Genomic DNA, 23,559 nt, shown 5'->3' with positions numbered 1-23,559 from the left:
TTCCCACTTTGCCAAATTTTTCTGTCAGTAGTGCCTACTGGCAACAATAGGGGGTCCCTAAGAATGGAGTGGTTAAAAGTTTTAAGTATGGACTAAGCCCTGGTTGCCAGTCCTGAATTCTGTCTGTGCACCTGCCTTGTGATGAATGACATCCATCGGAGGAGCATCATGCGGCTTTTAAATGAGTGAGCACAACATGCCTACGTGGGCCTGTGACGGTGCCAGCACACAGGAAATGGTAACTATCCTCAGTAATTTAGAAGGCAGCAAGAATGCTCCTGAAAAGGTGGCAAAGTCCACATATTCTGGCGTAGTTCAGGAAGGTACAGGTGCATCTTAAAGGAAAATACTAGGTCTTGGGCCAGTAGCACACAGCATGACCTGATTCTAGGTACTTGAGGTTTTGAGGGCTCATGTTTACCCAAGGAGGCCTGGTCACCTGCAGAAGCAGAGTAGGAGCCCAGCTGGAGAGGCAGCAGCATTTCCCACCATAGGGTGCCCGCACAGGTTCACCTTTAGGGGTGGGTCCTCCAACACGATTTGCTGTCAGGCCACTTTCTGAATTACCTGATGTGCCAGGAAAGCTGCCAGGCAGGGAGATAATGCCCAGACCCAGCCATTGTGGGTAACTGTCTACTTGACAGTTAAGTTTTGTGTGCAAGAAACTGATGTGTGGTTTGTGCACCAGGCCACATCTGCTGAGCTGGCATGCATTGGCACCGAGTTGCTCAATCCTGGCTGTAGCCTTTGTGGCAGAGACAGACCATGGTAGTGGGACTTCACAGCAGCAGATGTCGGGAAGCTAGCCGGCATTTCCTGGGTGACACCCCCAGGGGGTTTGCGACCAGGCACCGTTCCATCAGAAATGAAGGCAGGGAGGCATCTCTGTTGGAATGTGGCCATCCTGTCCTGGTCTTCCATAGTGTGAGCGTGTCCGTGTTTTCGTGTTTCTGTATTACATTCTCGCTTTGCTTTTAAACAACAACAAAGAAAGGAATATTGGTCTTTGTGGCTGCCAGTACTGTGCATGCCAAAATCTCATGCTTGCTGGTCTGAAGCCGCCAGATGGTGGTAAGAGGGTGTGTGGTTTTGTTTCCTTTGCTTTTTGAAAAGTCGTGAAGTGGGAGAGACCAAGAAGTGGGAGATGGGTTGGAAGATTGTCATCTGATGACTGCTTGTGGGATCTACCAGGCCCTGTGTGGGCACAGTGGTGCCTTCCAGCACAGTGACACCGACCCTCCCCAGCATTTGGGAGTGCATCGTATTAACCGTCCTGTAAATGCCAGCTGGGCTGCCTGTTACACACTCAGCTACTTGCAGCACCCGAAGGAAACGGCGTGTAGAGCAGGAAATGCACATGCTGTTCTCTTCCTTGAGGAGCTGCCATTGTGGTTGAAGGGAAGTTGTGCTTCCTTTGTCAGGGTGCAGTAAGGGTTTATTTTTGAAAATCTTCTTTTCCTCCCTTTTGTCTTGAGGAACCTCTTTCTATGGCTTAAAGTACTACTTGTGTTTCTCTTCTGTTAGCTTCCTTGACATAAGACTGTATCGCAAGAAAATTCTGGTGATCTGAATGGCACGTGCAGGACTGTTCGGGTAGCTCTGTGGCCATCTCTGAGGTCATATACACACCGAGGACTGCAGTGACATGTACGACCGATCGTTGGCCCTGTGAGGGAAGGCTCCTGGTCCAGGGTTGCAGTGGCAACTTGAAATACCAGCAGCTGGCTGCTCCTCCACCTCTCCTTCCCCTCCCTGTGGTTAAACAAACCTAGGGCATCAAATGATGCATTCTTCTCCTAGTTGTCCATCGCTCCATGCCTGAGGACAAAAAGAAAATGCTGATGAAACTGAAAGAAGCATGGTTTGTTAATTTGATGTTCTTAATGTTCTGAGCACCTGCTTTGACCTTTAGTGAAAATGACAGTCCCTGATAGAAGCCAGCTGCCTCCCCCATCGACAGCTAGAGGCCTCAGAGACGTTTCCTCAGGCAGGAGCAGCAGCGGGAAGTGGCCAGCTACCTGCTGGCCAGAGGCTTGGAGCTGCTGGTGCGACCTGCAGTCAGCTTTGGGAGCCCCCCCTGCCAGCTCCAAGGTCATCGGGGAAGCCCATCATTTTCAATTCAGGAGATGACAGGTTCACTGTAAGGATGGGAGCTGCCTTCTCACTTCACAGCACAGTAATTAGACCAAGGTAGTGTTTCCTGAATGATGTTGCGGACAGGAATGCTGTCCCATGACTGTTGCTATCAGGAGGAGGGGCCCTCAGGTCTAGCTTGGAGGTCACCTAGGGCTCCACCCCCACAGAACCAGCAGGTTTGGTCCCTCTAGCCCCGGCCGTGCCCTGGCCTGCAGCATGGAGCGCTCCATGTGTCTGTTGCCTTTTTGGTCTGGGTGGAGTCGCCCATCTAATGGCCTTTGGCTTTTGGTCCTGGGACCCAATCTTTGTACCGAGTGTGGTCTTTGTTAGCTGGAGGGTCATGTGTAAGAGCTGAGCTCCTTTCTTCTTACTGTTAGAATTTCGGCTCTGAGGCTATTTTGGAACACGTTTTCTCTACTTTGTAAAGGTTGTGTACTGTCACTTAACATTGCAAAAGAAAAGGAAAGAAAAAAATGTGTACTGTCACTTAACATTGCAAAAGAAAAGAAAAGAAAAGAAATGTGTATTGTCACTTAACATTGCAAAAGAAAAGAAAAGAAGAGAAAATACATATATCTCCTAAAACAGACCAGGAAGACTGTGAAAGGCGGGTTCTCAGCTTTACGCTCAGGCTTGGCACTTGCCCGTGCATGGTCTCGGCCATGGTGAGCGCCAGCCTCAGGTGTCCCCCAGGGTGACAGATGGTGGATCCAGCCAGGCCCTGCTCGCCTCGCCAGAGCGGCAGCTGATGCACACTGAGGCAGCTTCTGGGGTGTGCTGCCTGGGCAGACTTCCAGCCCCTGCCAAGGTGAAACGACACCTGCCATTTTAGCACTTGAGGGCTGTCTGAGAACAGGCCTGTGAGGAAGGTCAGGCAGAGACCATTTCCTTGTGTACTGACATGGGAAAGCTAAGCCTGCCCGCCATTGTGGACATGGCCCCAGATGGCCCCAGGTGTCCCACCACGATCCTGACACTGGCTTCAGAGGCAGTTCTCCTTTTTCCTTCTTGGCTGGAGGAAGCTCGTAATGCAGCTTTTGGAGCTGTGCAGTATAAAACTCAACAGCCAAGGGATATGTAGGGCCTGGGACATCTTTAAAAGCTGTGTTGCTGAGGGCAGCTGCCTGTATGTTTTGGAGGGGTTTGGGCAGATGGACCGAGGCTCTCTGCAGTCAGCTGAGCAAGGCACCTTCCTGGCATGTACCCCAGCTTCTCCTTCCTGGCCTTTGCTTCTAGGCTGTGTAAGGAGAAATAATTCCAGCTTTCATGGAAACAACCCTCTGCACTGTTAATCTGGGTCCTGATTTGCCAGCTCCTTGGAAAAGGCCGATCCGAGTTGTGGGAGGAGAGGGGCGACTGTGGGTGGCTAGTGTATTGTAGTGGACACAGCCCCGTCCAGCAGGGCTAGTTACCCTCCGCTGTGCCCTCCTGGAGGATTTGGCTGATAATTGCTGCACCAGAGCTCTAATTTGCCCACTGATGTAGCCAGTGCTCCTTATTTTTCCTGTAGAATATACCGACCTCTGCCGTCGGGAGCTCACTGCTGGTGGCTTCTCCTACCTGGGTTGGAGACTTAACCAAGAGTACGCGCTCCCTAACTTGCATGTGCTGGTGGTATGACTGGCATTAAATAATTTAATTATAAGATGAATGAGTCTGTGGAATGAGTATGAAAATCAAGACCCATTGTTTGTACAAAATAAATGCTTAAAAAGATAGGATAAGAAGTTGGTTTACAACAAAAAGATGCCATCAGGTTGTATACAGATGAAGCAATGGTAAAAATAATTGAGGGGGATGAACCTAGTGACGTAGTTGAGCAGTGGAGTGCTTGCCTGGTATGGGTAAGGCTCAAGGTTGTATCGCTGCACCATTAAAAAAGGATTACGAACAAGAAATAGTAAAAATAGAGGGCGCTGGTATTGCTTTACAAGAAGTCCCCACTCAGTGTATTTTGGTGAGACAAGGTCTGCTGCTTTGAACGGAGGCTTGCTGCGCACATGGGCCAGGGCACGAGCAGGACACACTGCTGGGGCTGGCTGCAGTTTTTTGCCTGGTCTTGTGACCTTCAGAGACATTTGGGCTGCCTCATTGCTGCCTGTGTCCAGATAGAGTCCCAAGGCATGCGGAGGTTGAAGGTCACGTCCTTATCCACGACTCCTCCTCCTCTAGTTTCCAGGTCCCTTCCAAGCCTCCCATGGATGCAGGAGGGTGGGTGTTCAGCACTGTAGCTCCTGCCTAGTGTGAGTTCCCAGGCACTTCTGGTACTTGGATATTTCCGGTATTTTGGAGGTGAACATAGCTGCTGCTTGTTGAATTAATGTGTCCCTAAGTCTGACTTTGTGGGGGATGTCAGTTGTGTGTATTTAAATTAATGTTTCTTTAATGGCAAGTGAGATATTTTCTTCGTTACAGGAGCATGAGTTCCAATTACCTCTGTGCTTATGAGGCAGGGAGGCAGAGACCTTAATAGCTTAATGGCTTTGGGGCTGAGTGTCTGAGGGAGGCCAGGTGTCACAGTTGGTGTGACACTAGTGGCTGTGCAGGGCAAGCCCGAGTCAGTGAGCCCTCCTTGCTGGAAGAGGACATGGCCCCCTGGGTGGTGTCCACTGACATTCCTGGTTGTCCTGCAGGAGTGGTGGCTGTTCAGCATCTTGTGTGTAGGGACCGGGGGTGCTGTGACTGGAGCTCCTTTCAGAGCTCCCGAAAGGACTCTTCAGTGGGTCTCACTGGCTCCCCTCGGCCTTCCACAGTGTTTGTCCTGGAGGGACAGCTGAGGCGCGCAGTGACTTACGCTGTTCATGTGTTTGGACCAAAGCCTGCCCCCGCCCTTGCCCTCCCCGCAGCAGGAGCTGGCCTGACAGTGGCTTTCTACCTGTCTGCGCTGTGGGCCGAGGCTGCCTGCGTATCAGTCCTGCCGCGAGGGACATGGCCACGCCTGCAAGTGAGGTGACCTGGGGGATGGACAGTGCCAGCTGATGGATGCCACAGCTCTCTGCAGCACCACCACAGCAGGTGGCAATCAGAAGGGTTTAGCTGCGTGGGGCCGTTGCGGGGGACGGTGGCTCTGGGGCCTTTGCTCTCTTTATTTACTCCTCAGCCCAAAAACTGCGCTGAACACTTTGTGCTCTGTTCATGGCGCTAATGTGGCTGTGTCCTCTGCTGGGAGTGTCTCACGCTTGCTGTAGCGGGGAAGACTCCCTGGGTACTGGGCAAAGCAGGGTTTGGCTCCTGACTGCCCCTTGACCAGCTCTGTGGGCCCTGGCATGTGTTTCCTCACAGCAGACCGCAGTGCTGTTACCTCCCGTTACCTCTGGGGCCCAGCCTCGTCTTCACTGCCCTGGGCAGCACATTGGTCCTCTGTGTGCTGGGGTGCTCCTGGTGAGTTGCAGGGTGTCTCTCCAGAAGCACGTCTCTGGAACCCGCAAGGGTGAGTGTGTGGACATAAGGTTGCTGCAGATGTAAATCAGGTTCTAATGAGATTGTCAAATGGGCCCTAACCCAATAATACTGATTTTTTTTCTTTGCTTGCTTTCTTTTTTTAGTACTGGGGATTGGGCCCAGTGCCTTTGCACTGAGCTACATTCCCAGCCCTTTTTCTGTCTAGTTTTGTGACAGAAACTCCCAAAGTCACTGAGTTGCCCAGGTCATGCCCGGCAGTACTGTATCTGTGTGAGAAAGGGCAGAGTGGGACGCAGCCACACACAGAGAGGAGAGGGCTTCCCATGGTCTCCTGGGAAGATACAGGACAGACATGGAGACGGTGGCCACATGACCAAGGAGCAGGGCAGCTTGCTGCCACGCCTGCCGAGGGGCACTGGAGCCGGGCATCGAGGAGAGGCGCCCCATAGGTCCTGAGGAGGAAGCCCTGCCACATCCTCCATTCCTGACTCAGAGGACACGTTTTGGCTGTTCACAGCCGGCCAATGTGGTGCTTTGTGTCGCAGCCGTAGGAAGCGATCCGGCCCTCAGCGAGTGCGCTGGGCCGTGTGCATGTCCTCCTGTGCTTGTGCGTTGCCGCGCCGCGTCCTGCCCTGAGACTCACAAGGTCTGGTTTGCACCGAGTGTCGCCTTGTCAGATCGGCCCCTTGTTGTCATTGACGGTTTTGTGCCCGTTATAAAAGCTCTGCCTACTGTGGGAGAAAGGCCTGGCCTATGCCACACTGAAAAGAATTCGGATTTGGGCCATAAATGTTTGTGTGTCCCTAAGCAGTGGTATTGATGGCCAACTTATATTTCTTTTCGCAACAAGTGGATTCCTGGTTCCGGGAGGAAGTGCAGGGGTGCTTCTCCCTTCTCTTCTCTCCCTTCTGCTGATGAGAAACAACGAAATCAAAATAACTAAAAATAGGGAAATGTGGCTGGGTGTGGTAGCCTGGTATGCTTGTAACCCCAGCATTCCGGGAGGCTAAGGCAGGAGAATCACAAGTTCAAGCGGAGGCTAGGCAACTCAGCTAAATTCTGTCTCAAAATAAAATTTTAAAAAGGGCTGGTGATGTAGTTCAATGCAAAGGCCCCAAGTTTAATCCCCAGCAAAAAGAAACAACACAAAACAGAAATGTCTGCTCTTGCAACAAGGCATCCAGGGAGGGCAAGCTCAGCAAGGGGGCTGAGAGGTTGCTGGGGCTCAGGTTCTGTCTGTCTTGGGTCTCCAGGATGGGCCTCACTAAGGCCGGTAGCCCGTGCTGTAAGGATGGTGCAGCACGGTGGCCGGGCAGCCTGCTTCCTTGCTCCTGTCCTGCGCATCCCCTTGATGTGTTTCTCTTTAGATCAGGAAAACCTGGGCGGCTCCTCTCCAAGTCTTGTCCCTGTCCCAAAGCAGCCACTGTCAGAGGAATGGAACGGCATCATCAGAGGTGAATGGATGCCACGAGTCAGCGCCAAGGTCCCTCTGTGTGCTCCTTGCTCCCAAGTCTGCGGCCAGTAGAACAGCTCACCCTGGCAGTGTTCCAGTCACCATCCTGGGAGTTGTGAATGTGTCCTGCACACCTCCTGTCCGCAGAGGCATCTCTGTGGGATGGGATTCATTTATGGGTCTGGAGATAGGGATGTTGGCCCCGATGGTCAGGGTGAAGGAGGCACAGGAACCAGCCAGAGAGGACCCTGTGACAGAAGCAGAGGTCAGAGGAGAGGCCAGCGTGGGGAATGATGCAGACTCTGAGTGCAGAAAGGGCCCACTAGGCAAGGCCTGCAGGCAGCCTCTGGGTTAGGAGTCGGAGCAAGCAAAGAAACAGACCTACCCTGGAGCCTCCAGAAAGAGACTGATTTTGCCCAATGAGACCTGTGTTGGATTGCCCTGTGTCTGTATAACTGGTAACAGCAGAAGGGGAAAACTAGCACACCATCCTTTCTCTAGGCCGACCTTTTCTAAGGTTTTAAACCTTCCTTTCATATTTTGCCCGTATAAGGTACACAAGTATTTGTGGCATAAACAAAAGACAAGCTGATTCCTGATTCAGCCTCCAGGGGTCAGTCTCTTCTCCAATAGTAGTGTTGATTCTTTCATTGAGCACCCATGCTGGGCGCTGGGCGCCCAGGATTCAGAGGTGTGGAAGATCTTGTTGGACTCAGGCAGCGAAGTCCCTCAGCCACCCCAGTGGGCCCATTTCTCACTGTCAGGTTGGAGTTCTTCGGGTTTCTCCTCTGTCTTCTTTGAGCTCCAGCCAGTTTCCTCTCATTCAAAGCTGCTGATTAAAAAAAAAAAAAATCTAGCAAGGGTGAGGGCGTGCATAAGCTGTTGTTAAGCACTTACACAGGTGGACCTATTTTGGGTGCCCCTGGTGCTGAGACTGGGTCCTGGGGTCCGCAGGGGTTGTCCCCTGCCTCCTGCCCCGGGGCAGGGTGGACAGACACACTGCTGGGTGGAAGCTTTCTTTGCATTTCTTTACTTCCTCTTCTCATGGAGCTTCTCGCCCCACACAGACGTGGTGGTCAGGTGCAGCCTGATATTAACAAACTGCTTGTTATGCCCCACAGTCCAGTGGTTTCTGGGAGGCCCTGGGCTTCCAGCAGGATGAAATATGTCTAGGGAGAAGGAACTGAGACGAGGGCAGAGGAATGGGGCAGGGGGCCGGCCTCTGAGGTGGCCTTTTCCACTCCTTGCTGTGTCTCAGGGGTTGAGGCGGGGGTTGTTGTGAGGTCCTCCCGTCTGCACCATCCTAATGAGCCAGGATGAGCTCCGTGCTCCCGGTACCAGTTAGACAGCTCTGAGCTCAGCAACCAGAATGGCTAACGGGCCGTCCACAGCCCCAATCCCCATGCTAGCGTGCCGCTGAGTAACTGGGGCGTGGTGTTTGTGCTTGGCTCTCAGCTTGCCCTCTGTATCCCCTCCGCTGCTAAGTGCTCTGTGGCTGAGTGGCCAAATGCACCAACTGGTGATACAGCCCCGTGGAGTTCCACTTACCAGCCATATGACTCTGGAGAAACTTTTGAAGTACTTTTCCATCTGTCAAATGGGCACGATAAGAGTACCAGTGCACCTGGCAGTGTCGTGAGGTTAAGTGAGTAACTGCAAGGCGCTGAGGCCAGGGCTGAGCCTGGTGCACGAGTGGATGTGCACAGCGGTCTCCAGCCTGCACACTGCTCCCCCGGGTGGCTTTGTCCTGCAGGGTGCTAACCAGCTTCCTGTAGCGGGGCTGGGTTTCCAGCTTTTTGGTGTTGCAGACAGGATTGGAGTGACTGCCCTCACGGGGAGATTTCCCCTCACCCTTGGCTGTGTCCTTGGGTCAAATTTCTAGCATCAGGGCTGCTAGGCACAGAGGGTGCTTGTGGTCAGGGCGCTTCCTGAGAGAGGAACCAGATTCTCTTGCGCGACAGGGTTAGTCTACACTCTTAGCAGAGATGCACGAGGGTGCTGGCTTCTGGTATGGCCAAGTTATTAACTTTTTATCAGATGAAGGCCCAGAAAGGCCAGGAGAGATTTCCCTGGGGATAAAGTGTTCCTTGCCTTTGCTGGTCAGCAATAAGAGTTCTGGGAAGCTGGAGCTGTGGGGAGGTGGGGCGAGTGTGCGGGTGCAGCGCCCTCTGCTGGCTCCCTGGTGGAGCGGCAAGCAGGAGGTAGGTGGGAGTGAGGCAGGCTCCGAGCTGTCCTTGGACCCTTGGGCACAAGTGCCAGGAAGCAAAGGGCAACACTTTAACGCCTTTTGGCCACTTAGCCTTGGGTGACACTTACTTTTTGGTCAGGGCCTTATACAGCAGTAATTTTCAGCAAGGGGTGCTTTTGCTCCTGTGAACTTTGGGTACTAGCAGGAGGCATTGAATTTAGGGGCGGCCCCAATCATCCGAGAGGTCGGGGAGCCCAGGGACTCTGCTGCCCTCTAGCGGTAGGGGCCCAGGGGTGCTCCTGCGCGGGGAAGCTGCTCAGGGAGCCCCGCAGCGAAGGGCCCTGGGGATAAGGTTGGGAAGCCTCCTGTCGAGGAAGGAAATGGAAGGATTGCCCCTAGAAAAACGTCTCTTCACAGGCCAGAATAAAGTATAAAAATTAATGTTTAATCTGGGTCACCGTTGTTATTACAGTTTGGTTATAGAAACCTGTTGATTTTGCAGGACAGGCTGGAAACAGGTGCAACTGAAACAACACGTTGGCATATCAAGAAGAGAGGCCGGATAGAACCCGGAGAATGTTCTGCGTAGTAATCAGAGGGAAACGCTTTTCTCGTGACTTGGTTAAGCCTGCTGTAAATTCCTCGGCTTTCCCTTGAAGGCCTTGTCTGCTAAAAATAGCGCAGTGTTCGACTGTTAGCCCGCGTTTACAGCGCCAGTGCGTTGCCGAGCTTGATAACCGTGCCTTCCAGGGTCTGATGTGCAGTTACCACCTTAGGTTGCCGTCGGCGCCCACTGCCCCGCTGGACGCTGACTCAAGCGTTGTTTCTAAGCGGGGAAGGGACTAGGAACTTCACAAGTCACCTTAGAGAAGGATGTGTCCGAAGGGAAAGTAGGGCAGGAATTTTGGGAAAGGAAATTGTGTTGCAACCTCTTCCACGTTTGCTGAGCTCGAAGATGCCGCCCCTGGTGTCCGCCAAAGCCGTTTAGAAAATGTTTTGTTATTTAGCCTTGCTCTTCTCTCAATGACTTGCATTTTAGAGCATGCGTCTTGAAATAATTAGCTGAAGCCCCTCCTTAGCCATCAAAATAATGTTGAGGGAGGATTATTTAGCCAGAAATTCGGATGAAGGAAATCTACAACTTTTCCCTGAGCATCAGACACTGTTTTGATCATCTTCTGTGAGAAGTAATTTTTTCATACTATAGGTCTCATTAATGAGTGGATTGTAGTTGATTTGTGAATCACAGCCGGGATTACAAAAAATCAGATAGAACAAGAAATATCAGAGTTTGGGGGCTATATAAACATGCGCCATACATATGTATATTTAATGTGTGTTCTTCTGTGTGCACGCACATCCATGACAAGTCTGGGAGGCAGTGGCTTAGTTTTGCAGGGTGGTGAGACTTGGCTTGCTTTTAAGGTTCTCCAGTGATCCTGGGCCTTCCTGCTTGTCACCCCCGCTCAGTTCTACTTGTGTTGCTCTCACAGGCGGCACCCGGGAGATCGGCTCGGCCCTCACCAGAATGTGCATGCGGCACAGAAGCATAGAAGCCAAGCTGAGGCAGTTCTCGAGGTGAGGAGCGCTGTGCCCCGATGCGGAGTGCACCTGCTGGTTGGGGTGGGGGAATGGTGATAGGTGCCATGTTTTGCGCTGAGCAGAGCCCTTGTCCCACAACCTGGGCTCCCCGACTCTGCCATTCATTGAGCAAGATTTTTGGGGAGCCCTGCGGCTTGTCCGTCCTGGGTCTAGTGCAGTGGTGGCAAACCTATGGCGCACGTGCCGCAGCAGGCAGTTTGTACCATTGAAGGCTCTGAAAAGCTCGCCATCACTGACCTAGGCTGGGGCTGCCGTGGAGGACTGCCAGCCGGGCCGCTGGGCTCAGTGCCTGCAGCCCCATCCCATTGTCTCGGTGCTTCTGCCTGCATCTCCCCTCTCCCCCCTGAACTGAGGAACCAGTGCGTCCTGCTGAGGCAGGCTGGGCCCCCACACCTGGCGGGAGCTGCTGAGAAGGGAGAGTGTGTGCCACGCTGTCCTGACCCAGGCTTCCCCTGGAGCCCTTCGTGCCGCCTGCAGGCTTCCAGAGCAGGGAGAAGTGCCGAAGCGGCATGAGGGTGTGTGCTTGCCGACGAAGAAAGGAAAACAAGCGCTTGCTTCCGAGTGGTGTACACAGCAGCGGCTGGAGGGTGCGTCTGAGCGACAGCACAGAGTAGAGTTGGGGTGCCCCTGGCAGTCCCTTGACCTCCCAGAGGTCTGGAAGCTGGTAGAACAGCTTGAGACTTCCCTAGATCTCCTCCACTCTGCTCTCAGGGCCAGGCACAGTCAGTGTACCCTGGTGGCCTGCCATCCTGAATGCGCACTAGAGCCCGTGAGTCCCTGAGATCTCAGGCCGTGCTGCGTCCCCACCCGCACAGCTGTTTGGCCCGGGTGACTGCCGTTCGGGAGCCCTGCTTCTGCAGCCTGGTTGAACACGAGTGCTCGGAAATGAGGAGGGGTCGCTCCGGCCAGTCGTGCGTACTGCTTCTCATAGTCTTCGCAGAAGCACCCCGAGAACAGGGTGTGAGCGCTGGCTCCTTACGCTGCTTTGCTCACCTCAAGGGTGTGATGTAGATTTGTTGTGATGATGAAACGTAAGCCTCACAGCCTCTGTCTAATCTCTCCTCTTTCTCTTTTGGCAAAAGTGCTTTGATTGACTGTCTGATCAACCCACTTCAAGAGCAGATGGAGGAGTGGAAGAAAGTGGCCAACCAGCTGGATAAAGACCATGCGAAAGGTACAGTCTCATGTGCTGTGTCCTCGTGCCCTGAAAGGGGCGGGGTGCTGTGAGTGCTGCTGCCTCTGTCAGCAGAGCATCCAGGAGCCTCTCTGTCCCTGCTTCTCCTGAGAGGCCTTTCTGTGTTGCGGGTGAGAAGCCCAGAGGGATCCCGTCGCAGGACTGAGTGTGGTTTTGGGAAGCATGAAGCCTCCCTCAGCAGTGACAGTGTGACCGTGTGGTGGTGCTGTGGCCGCTCCGTTAAATGTGCATTGCAGTGTCAGGTTAGATGCCGGGCGGTCACTCTTAAGAGTGTTTTAGTCACTTTTCTCATTGCCGAGACAACATACCTGACACCAGCAGTTAAATGGAAAAGGTTTATGTAGCTCTGTTTGTAAAGGCTGCAGTCCGTAATCAGTTGGCTCCAAGGCGGGGTCGGTGGCAGAGAGGCAGCCATTCATGGTGGTGGAAGACAGCAAAAACAAGCACAGGAAGCGGGAGACAAGCCTCTTTCTGTCTCTGTCTCTTTCTGTCTCTTACATTGTATCCAGTCTACCGAGGTTAGGGCTGTGCCAGTCCAATCAGTGGACTGATCCAGCCATCACCCACCCTTCATCCCAGCACCCTGAATCCCAGCATAGCTCTACAAATCAGTCACACACTCGGGGGGGGGGAGGGGGAGGGGGAGGAGGATCTAGATAAACTGTAACAAAAAGGACCTCAGGAGGCTTGGAAAACCAGGATTCTGATATGCTTACCTTGGGCTACCTGCCAGAACCGGCCATTCTGTATTGTCTGTAGTGAACTGGTTAGTTAGTGTTCAGGAACCTTGCTGGTGTGAGAAGATACTTGCTGTTCCCTTTCCACAGGCCAGTGAGACCTTCACAGTAAGGCCTGGTCCCCTTGGGGTCATCCTGGCATTCTTCGTGTGTGAATATTACAAGATACACGGAGAGATAAATGCAGTTCTTACTAATGCAGGAGCTCATTGACTCCATGGTGTGCCGCAGCCAGCAGCTGCTCTGGGGATGTGCAGGAGACACTTGTCCATGGGCTCTGGAAAGAGGCCTCTTTTTGGCCTCAGAGAAGGTTGATTTTGCCTGCTTCCGGCCATACCGTGAAACTTAATCTGTACCCAGGGGCTGTCAGTAGCCACTGGGCAGTTCTGCATGCGCTCAGCTCTTTCATCCTGTCTCTCATTCGTGCACCTTGGAGCGGTTCAGTCTGTACTGTGCTCTGTGTCTGCCTGCTCGCCCGGGCCACAGAAACGAACCGATCTTGGTTTGGGGGCTTGTCCTATAAACTCGGTTAGGACTCTAGGCTCCTGTGGTTGTGTCTTCATGGACATTGGTCTTACAAAAAACTTCAGCAACTGTTTCCTTTCGAGAACAAGGAATGGCAAGGGCTTGTGTATGCTGAGATTCCAGCTTTGGGAAAAGATACTAGTGTTTCCTGCATTTTTGAGGAAGAGTTAGGGCAAAAGTCATTTTGTTTCCAGTTTTTCAGTACACACACAGATCATATAGCTTTTGTCATTAAAGCAGTAAACTATAACTATGTGAAAGAAAAAAGACATTTTTAGAAGTATGGGTAGACTTGCCAAATATTTAGCAATTGTGTAAAAAAGTTACTGAAATCTTTTATTCTTTCTACGCTGACTTAAAAAAAATTAGAATTCATCTTTTACAGGAAAAATGTCATCCTGAGCCTGTGTTTGTTTTAAGAGTCATTTTAAAAAGACTTACCTGAAGATCTACTTCTGCTGGCATTTCCCAGCTGGGACCTAGTTTGATACCATCTTAAAAAGCCTTTTTCTGTTCATCTGAAGTTAGTGAGCCAGGCAGGCTGGAAGATATACTGACCGCCGTGTCATAGTCAGCCCCGGGTTGTCTTCTGTGGGTTCACTTGGTGTGTCCCTTGGTACCTCCGTTAGGTGAAAGAAGGCAGAAGTACTTTTGTTCTTTCAGATGGGAAAGGGCGAGAGTTCATGTTCATCCCACAGCATTTTGTTCATGTTACTTCTTCGCTGAATGCACCTATTTGCTAGTGCAGCAGAGCTGGGTTTTTGGTTTGTTTTTTTGTTTTTTAGCAAAGACTTCAGATTTGGTTGTGTGAAGCTTTTATAAGAGAGACTTTGCTGACCCTATAGGGAGAGGGCAGCAGCTTATACAGAGCTCTGCTTGATCTTTCCTCATCCGACAGAACAGAAACCCTTGACTGTAACTGAATGTCCCCTCTGCTGCTGTGTGCAGAGAATACTTCTCAGTTTGTCCTTTGGGTTCATGTGCAGAGACAAAGAGCTGGGCCTAAGAGTGAGTGTGTACCCACTGTTGTCTAGACAGATCTGAAGGTTCAGGGTCCCAGCACCAGGCTTGGGAGAAGCCCTTTTCGCCATACCTCAGGAAACCCAGCTGCTAGGCTGTACCTCTGGTTGCACAGAGAGACCGAGGTGTAGTTTTGCATGTTGGGAAGGCGGAGAGAACCAGAGAGAGAAAGTGTTGCAGAAGCCAAAGGTAGCTGAGCACAAGCTTGGTCGGGGAAGGAAAATGGGGTCGTGTTTGATGGGTCCCATGAGTGGACATGGTCTCATCACACACACACTGGATCTGGGGCAGTGGGGAAGTGTCCTTGCCAGAGAGCAAGCCACATAGAGAGGTGGGGACAATGGAGAAACGTCAGGAAAGAGCAGAAAGCTGCTGACAGACCTCACTCCAGTCTGCTCGAGCCTTGTCCGCAGCACGAGGAGCCAGAACTAGCAGAGGGCGTAGAGCACAGCCAGGACAGGAGCGGAGTTGGGCTTCATGCGTACTGTTCTGGCCATGGTCTGCTTATGCCTTCAACAAACGTTTCTCCGTACCTTCTGTGCCCTGGGAAAGTAGGTGACATTGAAAATCTTTCCTGATACTTGAACCAAGAAATTGTGAATTCTTTTTGTTTTTATCAAAATATTCCCAGATGACATCTTCCCTTAAGGCTGGCATGATGGGGAAAGAGCAGAGTGCATTTTATTGCTTTTCATGTAAATTGTTCCTTTGTTATAAAATGCCATCGTGAGATTTTATCATAGAGTATTTCTATTTTATCATAGAGTAGAGCTATTTACTGCCTGTCAGTTTGTGCTTTCTCTGACAAAGGTAGTGGATATTCCTAAGTATTTTCTGTTGAGCAAAGTGGTAAAATCACTTAATGTTCTGCTTTCTCTTAGAATATAAAAAAGCTCGCCAAGAGATAAAAAAGAAGTCCTCAGATACACTGAAACTGCAGAAGAAAGCAAAGAAAGGTAACTGAAAATTCTGCCATTGATACTGTCACATGGAGAGAAATGAGCACGGGTCGTGGGTTTTGTCTTTAAAAGGGAGGTGCTCGGTGCATAGACTCCCTCGTGGGAGGGCCCTGGAGAACATAGGAGCAGAGAGACTCAGAATTACAGTGCGTGGAGTGCAGGATCTGTAGGAATTCGAAGCCCTGCCAAGTGGTACTTTCCTTACTCCTTCTGCACCTTTGTCGTTCTGAAGTAGGCATTTTCTGTGCCTACTGCGCCTTGTAATGAAAACTGTGAATTCCTCAGAAGCCTTTTAAGGAATTGGGATAATACAGAACAGGCCTTGTGTAATTCTGTAGTAACTGTCACAGAAACGATATCACTCACTCCATGTTGTGCAAGTCTTGTGAGGGTGTGAGAAGGGGCTGCAGGGGAGCCAGAAAAGCACTGCTATTTGGGGGATTTTTCTTCGTCTTCGTGAGGGCAGAGCTTCATAATTTACCACTGAAGGAAACCAAGGAGGGTATAGCGCGCTTACTGTCTCTCCCGAACCCATGAATGCCCACACCCGTGGCCCGTCTCGGCGCCTTCAGGATGGGTGGGAGTTTGAAGAGAAAAATCGGGGTGTGTCTACTTTGCAGGCGTCTGCCGCATTTTAGTAAGGGTGAAGAGGGAAGAACCTTCCCTCGAGGCAGAGACGCGGACACTCTTCAGGCTTTGTTGTGGAGCCCCAGTTTCTGAATCTTCTGTACCCCAGCTGAGGAAACAGGGCTCTCCCATTGTGCTGCTCGGATGATGGTGTTCGTCTGGGACACCAGCCTTTTCAGGGAGAGTGCTTTTGAACCCATCTTTCTCTTTCCAAAACAAGCAGTTTCCTTTGGAATTAATAGAAATGCATTTAGGAGGATGCAGGGGAGGAGGGCGCTCGGGAGGAGGTGAGGACTGGACAGTCTTTAAACTTTGACATTTAAAGTTCCAAACTGGGCCTGGTGGTGCATGTCTGTAGTTCCACCACTCTGGGAGGCTGAGACAGGGATCATTCAGTGTGAGCCCAGCTGGGCACCTTACTTTTGAGACTCTGTTTCAAAGGAAAAAGGAAGCTGGGCATGGTGGCGCACACCTGTAATCCCAGCCCTCAGGAAGCCAAAGCAGGAGGAGCACCTCACGTTCAAGGCCAACATGGGTTATATAAGACCCTGTCTGAAAAGACAAAAACAAAAAATAAAAGGGCCTGCGGATGTAGCTCAGTGTGAAGGCCCTGAGTTCAATCCCAGGATGAAGAAAAATCCTCTCTTCTCAATTTTCACAACAGTGATAAGCCCATTGCAAGATAAAGGCAGCAGAATTTTTTTTACCTGCAATCAGATTTTCTGCCTGGATTGGCTCTGGAAATTTCTTTGGGTTGTGTTTTTCTGGTCTGGTGTGTCTCAGATTTATATTCTATCCAGTGAGAACAGCTGGGGACTGGTGTTTGACAAATAATAGGGCTTCTGGCCAATGACATTTCAGTGAGTAATGGTGAATGTTTACAAATAAAATTGTTCCCACAGTCCGTCAGGCCTGGGGCCTGTCAAGAACAGGCTGGTCTGCCTCACTGGCCGCTTAGCAGCTCTGAGGGGCTGATGGGCCCAGAGAGGTGGTCCATGAGGACGCCTAGGCTTAGGAAGGGCTGGAGTTGGTGAAGAGGATGGGAGTAAGAAAAAGTAGCTATTTTTGGTTAGCTGTTCTGAGTTCTCTTTTCCAGTCCTTAAATTCTGGGTGCAGCAGTAAAATCCTTCTATCTAAGTTCTGCCTGGAGGCTGAGCGGCTCCTCGCCTGCCCCTCAAAGGCACCAGTGTTGTCCTGTGACTGGAATTTGGAGCTCTGGGCTGGTCACAGTGCAATGTAAGAGGAAGTTCCCGGCAACTAGATCTGGCCAGTGTTGGCTTGGGCTGCTGGAGGATAGAATGGGCTGCCCTTTGGACTGGGCAGGCAGGTCTGGGACTCTCAGACTGCCTGGGTGCTCGTGACACACAGTGTGTCTGGCCAGGGGCCTTGGAGTAATCAGCATCGAGTTGGGAGGTTTTCCCAGGCACGGGGCCAGTGGCTGAGAGAGTGGAGGTGCGATCTGGGCTTTCGGAAGGCTCTGTTGCCACCTTGTGCTTTGCAGATGGTGTGCGCAAGCCTGCAAGATCCATTAGATCAGTACCTTGAAGTAGTCAGATGATTTTCTGGTTACTTTCAGGATGACCTTTGTCCATTTTTTTCTAAATTATTTAAGAGCACTTATTGGACCCAGTGTTCAGCTCATATTTTTGTCTCGTGAGGGTAGCATGCTCTTCCAGAAGGTTCCAGCCATAATCTCGTGTGGAGCACTGTCCTTGCAGGCACATGACCTGAGAACAGCTCACTGCTTAGGGAGCAGAAGAGAGCCGAAGGCTTTTGGTTGTTTGAGCTGTGATTACCTGAAGTTTCCCTTTCTGCTACAAAACCTCTTGAGGTGTCTTTTATTTTCTTCAAGGGTCAGATTCCTGGACACTTGACTTCTTATAAACTGTTCGTGTGCCAGGACAGAAGGCTTCTGGTAGTTTTGTTTGTCCTCATGGAACAAATCTGATGTATACAACTAGACAGTCATTTGTTTTTAGGGCACTGTCAAGCAGTTGTCTGCCTTGTTTTTTTTGAGGTCTGTGATCTAGAAATTCTTTCACTCTTCCTTGTCAAAATTTCACATCCTTTGTGCATATAAGCACCTTCATGTAGGCAGACAACATAAGGTATGTGATCATTCACCTTCCCACCCTGCAGCTTCACCAGGTATCATGTTCTTTATCGTTTTTAATTATAGAGTGGTAATTTGTAATCTAAAGGTCTTTAAATATTTGTGTCAAAAAAACTTACATGGGTCATTAGGTTTTATCCCCAAATCCTTCTGAAGCAACTTGAAATGTGGCCCAGCTGTGTATGCATGGCAGGCGGTGGGACGGCTCCCAGGAGTGCACATGGGCGGGGACTGGGGCTGGAGAGGGATGGTCCCCTCCTGCAGGGGGTCAAGAGCACAGGGTGGAGCCAGCCTTGTCAGCAGATAAGGGGACAAAGCAGCAGGAAGCTGGGGAGACCGTGTGGAACTGAGCCAGTATCTTCTGCTGCCTGATGCCAGCTCAGTGCTTTTGGAGTCCTGGAGAAATAAGGGAGGATCAGAAGTTGCACACATACTGATTTGCATGCCTTTTGTCCGTCTTAGTGTGTGAAGTCAGCAGCCTTATTTCTCATTTACCTTAACTCCCATATTATCATTTATTATTATTACTAAGTTTTGCAGCACTGGGGATTGAGTCCCTGGGATCAAACTGGGATCCAGCTCAAGTACTTAAAATGCTAGGCAAGTGATCTACCTCTGAGCTACATTCCCAGCCTCCATATTATTAATTTAAATTTAAAAATTGAGTTGAGGATATAGCTCAGGGACAGAATTCTTGCCTAGTCTGTTTAAGGCACTAGGTTTGAGGCCCAGCCCTACAAAAATAAGTAAAAACATTAATTATGGTAAAGCTTTCTGTTTTGATCTGTAACCGTTCAAAGCTTATCAGGGACTTCCTTGCAAGGAAGAATTGGAATGATTACATGTGAACCACTTAAAGAATCCATATATGATAAGAGTTTAATACCAGCGTAGTATTTGTCATTATATTAAAATTTTACCTTTTTTTTTTTTTTTTTTTTTTGCGGTACCAGGGATCATATATTAAAATTTTAAGTTCTTTAATTTCCTTTAGTTTTTATTCTACTTTAAAGTTTGGTTTGTTGGACTTCCCTGATGATTTTCAGGTTATGATAAATTGCACTTGGAAGAGTTTCTTGCTGAGGCATCTGAATTGGCCTCTTTGGGGTGTACACTCTTCGTTTCTCTTCACAAAACCCTCACTCTGTTTGTGTAGTGAGTGACTAGGAAGATTTCTGTGCAGGTGAGGAGGAAGGAGCACTAGTAGTGGGCAGGCAGAAGGGCAGCCAGGACACACAGCTCTCCGTGGGTGTGGGTTTCTCCGACAGAGCTGAACAGTGGCAGCAGTCCATGCGAGCAAAAGGTAAGGAGGCCGCTGCTCGAATACCAGTTTGACTCTGTTGTTTTCCTTTTTGTGTCAATTGTGTGTCCTGCACTTTCTCACCATGTGCCCCCGCCAGTGGACGCCCTGGGTAAGTGCATTCCAACGCTGTGGTGGCTGGTCACGGTGTGGTCCTTGCTGTGGGCTTTCCATGGTTGTTCAGACCTATTCTAGTTTTCCTGCCAGCTCAGAACAATCAATCGTGCCACTTAATTTCCCATAACTTTAATTTTTTCCCCCCCAGAACTTTAATAAAATTGTGTGTGCGTGTGTTTTTAATCATTTTTTTTTCTTGGATGTTTGGCTATGGGCCTTGGCGTCTGCATAATTCAGTATCAGACTCCTGGAAAAAAGAAATACCAAGTGATTTATACCTTTATTCTATAGGAAATCAGCATGTTTCTGCATAATACATGTGTACACCTCTGCGTACATGTATGTATCCACTCCACAAACAAAACATGAAGAGCTACACTAAGTAACTCCTCAAAATAATTCCCAAATCAGATTTGGTTGTAATAAGGTTGCAAATATCTGACTTTGCCTGCCAAAGACCATACGGTTCTTTCCAAAAATGATAATTCATTTTTTAAAAATCAGAAGTATTTCTTATTTCAGCAGAGTTTGTGAAATGTTTCATTTCAAAGGGACCTGATCTTCAAATTCAACCCCAAATGACTCTCTTGATTGAATGTGAGTGACTGTGCTACTAAACCGCAAGTTGCTTTGGAGGCTTGTGCTGTCCCTCCTGTCCCGGGAAGCCTGTCCGCGAGCTGTCAGTGTGCCCTCTTGCCTGATGCACCCAGCTGTTCTCTGAGCCTTTGACCGACAGCTCGACGAGGTGTTCGGATTGGACTCTGTCATCTGCACCAAACCCAGTCGCGTGGATCTCCTCTGGCTGGTGGGGGAATGGCCCACTGTCATGGGGCACACTTGTGTCTGCGCACCCACTTGTGATGTTGGGTTGATCATTCCCCAACCTTTATTTTTTATTTTATTTTTTTATTTTAAAGAGAATAGTACACGAGACACAAACAAACAAAAAAATAGAACAGTAGCAGCATGCCAGTATCACGAACATAAACAGATCAAAGCAAGAACATTCAAAGTGATACAGGGTCTCAAGACAAATTACTACAAATCAACAGTGGTGGTTACATTGTATATTGCTGTCCTCAACTACATTGCTCAGATTATCATATGTAAAAATGAAAGATTGCTCAAGCCATTAAAGAGAATAAGAAAATAATTCTTTAATAAAACATTAGAGATAATACAGTTTCACTAGACAAGATGGTAGGCGTTCACTACCCCAACTTTTAAAAGGCTGAGCCCTTCCAGTTCTTAATATTGTGATTGTGAAACTGCTTGAGCACTTTTTTAGTAAATGGAAGGAAGGTAAGACACAGTTGGATTTTTGCTCATTGCAATAAAATTCACATAACATAAAATGTACCATTTTAACCATTTAAAATTGTATGTTTTGGTGGTTTTTTTGTTTTGCTTTGCTTTGTTTTTTCTGGTACTGGGAATCGAACTCACCACCTTGCGCTTGCCAGGAAGACGCTGTGCTGCTGAGCTAAATCTCTAGCCCTTGGTGGCTTTTTATACATTCACAATGCTGTACTGCCACCGCCACTATTTCAGGACATTCTTGTCACTGCAAAAGACACCTCCTTCCTGTTCAGTAGTCACATCACCTCATCCTCCAGCCCCTGAGCGCAGTACCTGCTCACCTGTCCCTTGTACCTGGATTTGCCTCTCTTGGACATGTGACGTGAGCGGAATCAGGCAGTAAGGGGCTGGCCGAGGGCAGTCTCTTGGCTCTTAAGTTCTATGAAGCTTTTTGCTGAGAATCTGGCTCCCAGTTCTGGTGGTCTCTGCTGCATCGTGACAGGTCAGAGGACGTTGAGACAGAGCACGCTGCCCACTCAGGTCTGTCCTGTCCCTCTAGAGACAGCACTGCTGCCATGGGAACCCCAGTCTCCGACCGCGTCTGCTCCTGCTCACTCCCCAAAGCCTCCCCTCCAAAATCATTCACATAGGAGCTTAGGGGCTGAGTTTCCAACACATGAACTGTGGGGATGCTAAGACTAGAAAAACAGCCTAATGATGAAACTTCCACCTGTAGTCAAAGGATATGGGATCTTTCACATTTAATTACATGAGAGAGGTTCTCCAAGGGAAGCTCACTTTAAAAAAAACTCTACCCTACCCTGCCTCCTCTCCCTGCTGTGTGTGATGAAAAGAAAAGGTCACACAGCCCTGATGGCACTGGAGCCTTGCCGAGGGCGCATTGTGTCCGTGTGGCTCTGAGCGCTGTGTGTGAATTAATTCCTTTGTTCTTATATCACCTATGAAAAGGGAAACAGAGGTACATTAGGTTGAAAGAATAACAAAATGAATTTGTTTGAAAAATTTTAAGGGTAAAAGCCTTCAATCTTCCTTGTTGAAATTTGTCTTTGATTTCTGGTTGTTTTTTCTTTGGAGAAATCAACCGAAACATGCTATAGGGCATAAAGAGTAGAAGATGACATACAGAAGTGGTGAGGGCAGCCACCTGTGGATGAAAAAATTCCAGTGTTTACAGCCCTGATTTCACTGACTGTAGGGCGGCATCAGTTAATTGTTAGATGGTCCGTTACTTTCGGGACCACTGAAAGAAGAAAAAATAACTGCCAGTTAAACCATGAGGCACCATTGGTTATAACACATTCCGACTTGTGAGGTATAAAAGTCCAAAGATTGGGTGTCAAGGTGGAACAGCACTCATGAGGGCAGGGGGAGGTCATTTTGCAGGGTCGGTGGCGTCCTTCTGTGTCTGTCTCGGAAGAAAGAAGTGGCTTTGGAGGTTTTGCTAACTCCTGTGACACTTGCCGCCCGCGATATCCTGGGGTGGTTCTTCCTGGCCTCGAAGCCCTTGGCTGCCGTGGCCTTCGGCACAGTCCTGAAGTCGTCCTGTGGCTGCAGAGGGCGGGGTGCAGGCTGGGAGTTGCAGGTGACACTGACCACGCTGGTCCGGTTGTGAGATGGGGTATCAAGCTGCTGGCATCTCGAGCCCAACGCTTGGCTTGGGTGTGGTCAGAAAATGCAGAAAACGGGCTTCTTGGCTTTGGACAGAAATCCAGATGTTGATGCCAGCCGTGTGGTTACTGACTGGAAACTGGCTCCGTCTGGGAGTGGTGGCTCTGGGCAAACCACAGCATCTCCTGCACTCTCGGGTGCCCTGTCTAGAAGGGGTATTAATTTCTCCCTTGAATGTTTACATAGAGATTAAGGAAAATAAAGCGTAAACGTTGGGGAATTGATAGAGGATTTTCACCCAGAGAGCTTTGTAATTCTCCCTACTCAGTTAGGACACTGTTCTCCTTCCAGAAGGCGCTGCTTGGGCTTCTGACACGCTGCCCATTCAGCGTGTTTATCTGGGAAGAGAGGAAAGTTTCAGGGCCAGGTGTAAGGGGCTTCTGGCTGGTATTCATCAGAATTCCTCAGCGTGGAGCTGGGTGTGGTGGTACACACCTGTAATCCCAGCACTCGGGAGACTGAGGCAGGAGGATCGTTGCGAGTTTGAGACCAGCCCGGGCTATAAAGTGAGCTCAAGGCCAGCCTGAACTGCATAGCGAGACCCAGTCTCAAAAAAGACCAATAAAAAAAAAAAGAATTCCTCAGCGTGAATGGAATCAAGACCTGGAGACTGACAGTGGAAAAAAGGTCTCAAGACTAACAGTGAGTTAGATTTTATAGAAAAAGCCAAATGCAATTCTTTGCTCAGGAATTTTGTCTGGAAAGCCCATCTGAGGCATTTTCGCCTTCCCTTCTTCTGGCTGATTGGCGGTTCTGGAATGTGTTGGTTCTGAAGCCATTTAAGGGCACAATGGGTGAGCCAGTAAGCAAGCTGGGGCCAGGTTATTCCACAGTGCCTTGTTCATTCGCAAGTATTTTGAGTCCGCTGTCCTCCCAAAAGGATGCCAGTGAGAAGATGTGGTACTGAGCAAGACTTGGGAGGTTCTGCCCTTGTGGGACTTTTTAATCAACAAGGGAAAGTGATACCGAACTAATAACCAGGGAAATGCCCATGAAATTGGAACGGGGGAGTGCTGAGGAGGACAGCTGTGGGGGACTCCTGAGTGCAAGTGAGGGACTCTGCTGGGGGAAGGGCACCTGCAGGATGGAGAGATGGGAGGAGGGAGTCTGTGAGGATGGTGCCTAGACCTGCAGGATGGGAGGGAGGCGGGAAGGGAGGGCCCAGTGAGGCTGAGGCTGTGGGAGGACCAGCAGGAC

At 49.9% G+C, this 23,559-nt stretch overlaps 1 protein-coding gene across 7 annotated transcripts in view; it reads left to right on the top strand.

The window, feature by feature from the left end:
* Positions 1 to 23,559, top strand: part of Mtss1 (metastasis suppressor 1) — a 141,670-nt gene that overhangs the window by 101,454 nt on the left and 16,657 nt on the right. For 4 of the 7 annotated variants that reach the window (XM_005410954.2, XM_013507913.1, XM_005410951.2 and 1 more), the window contains exons 4-7: positions 10,673 to 10,757; positions 11,864 to 11,955; positions 15,140 to 15,214; positions 19,358 to 19,369. In XM_005410954.2, coding sequence (XP_005411011.1) covers positions 10,673 to 10,757; positions 11,864 to 11,955; positions 15,140 to 15,214; positions 19,358 to 19,369 — 264 coding nt within the window. The remainder of the gene's footprint in view (positions 1 to 10,672; positions 10,758 to 11,863; positions 11,956 to 15,139; positions 15,215 to 19,357; positions 19,370 to 23,559) is intronic. The other 3 variants (XM_005410950.2, XM_005410952.2, XM_005410948.2) reach the window with 1 other exon arrangement.

This window comes from Chinchilla lanigera, unplaced genomic scaffold (genome assembly GCF_000276665.1).
Source record: "Chinchilla lanigera isolate Chin_1 unplaced genomic scaffold, ChiLan1.0 scaffold00139, whole genome shotgun sequence".
NCBI lineage: Eukaryota > Metazoa > Chordata > Mammalia > Rodentia > Chinchillidae > Chinchilla > Chinchilla lanigera.
This window is presented reverse-complemented; position numbering and strand designations above follow the sequence as displayed.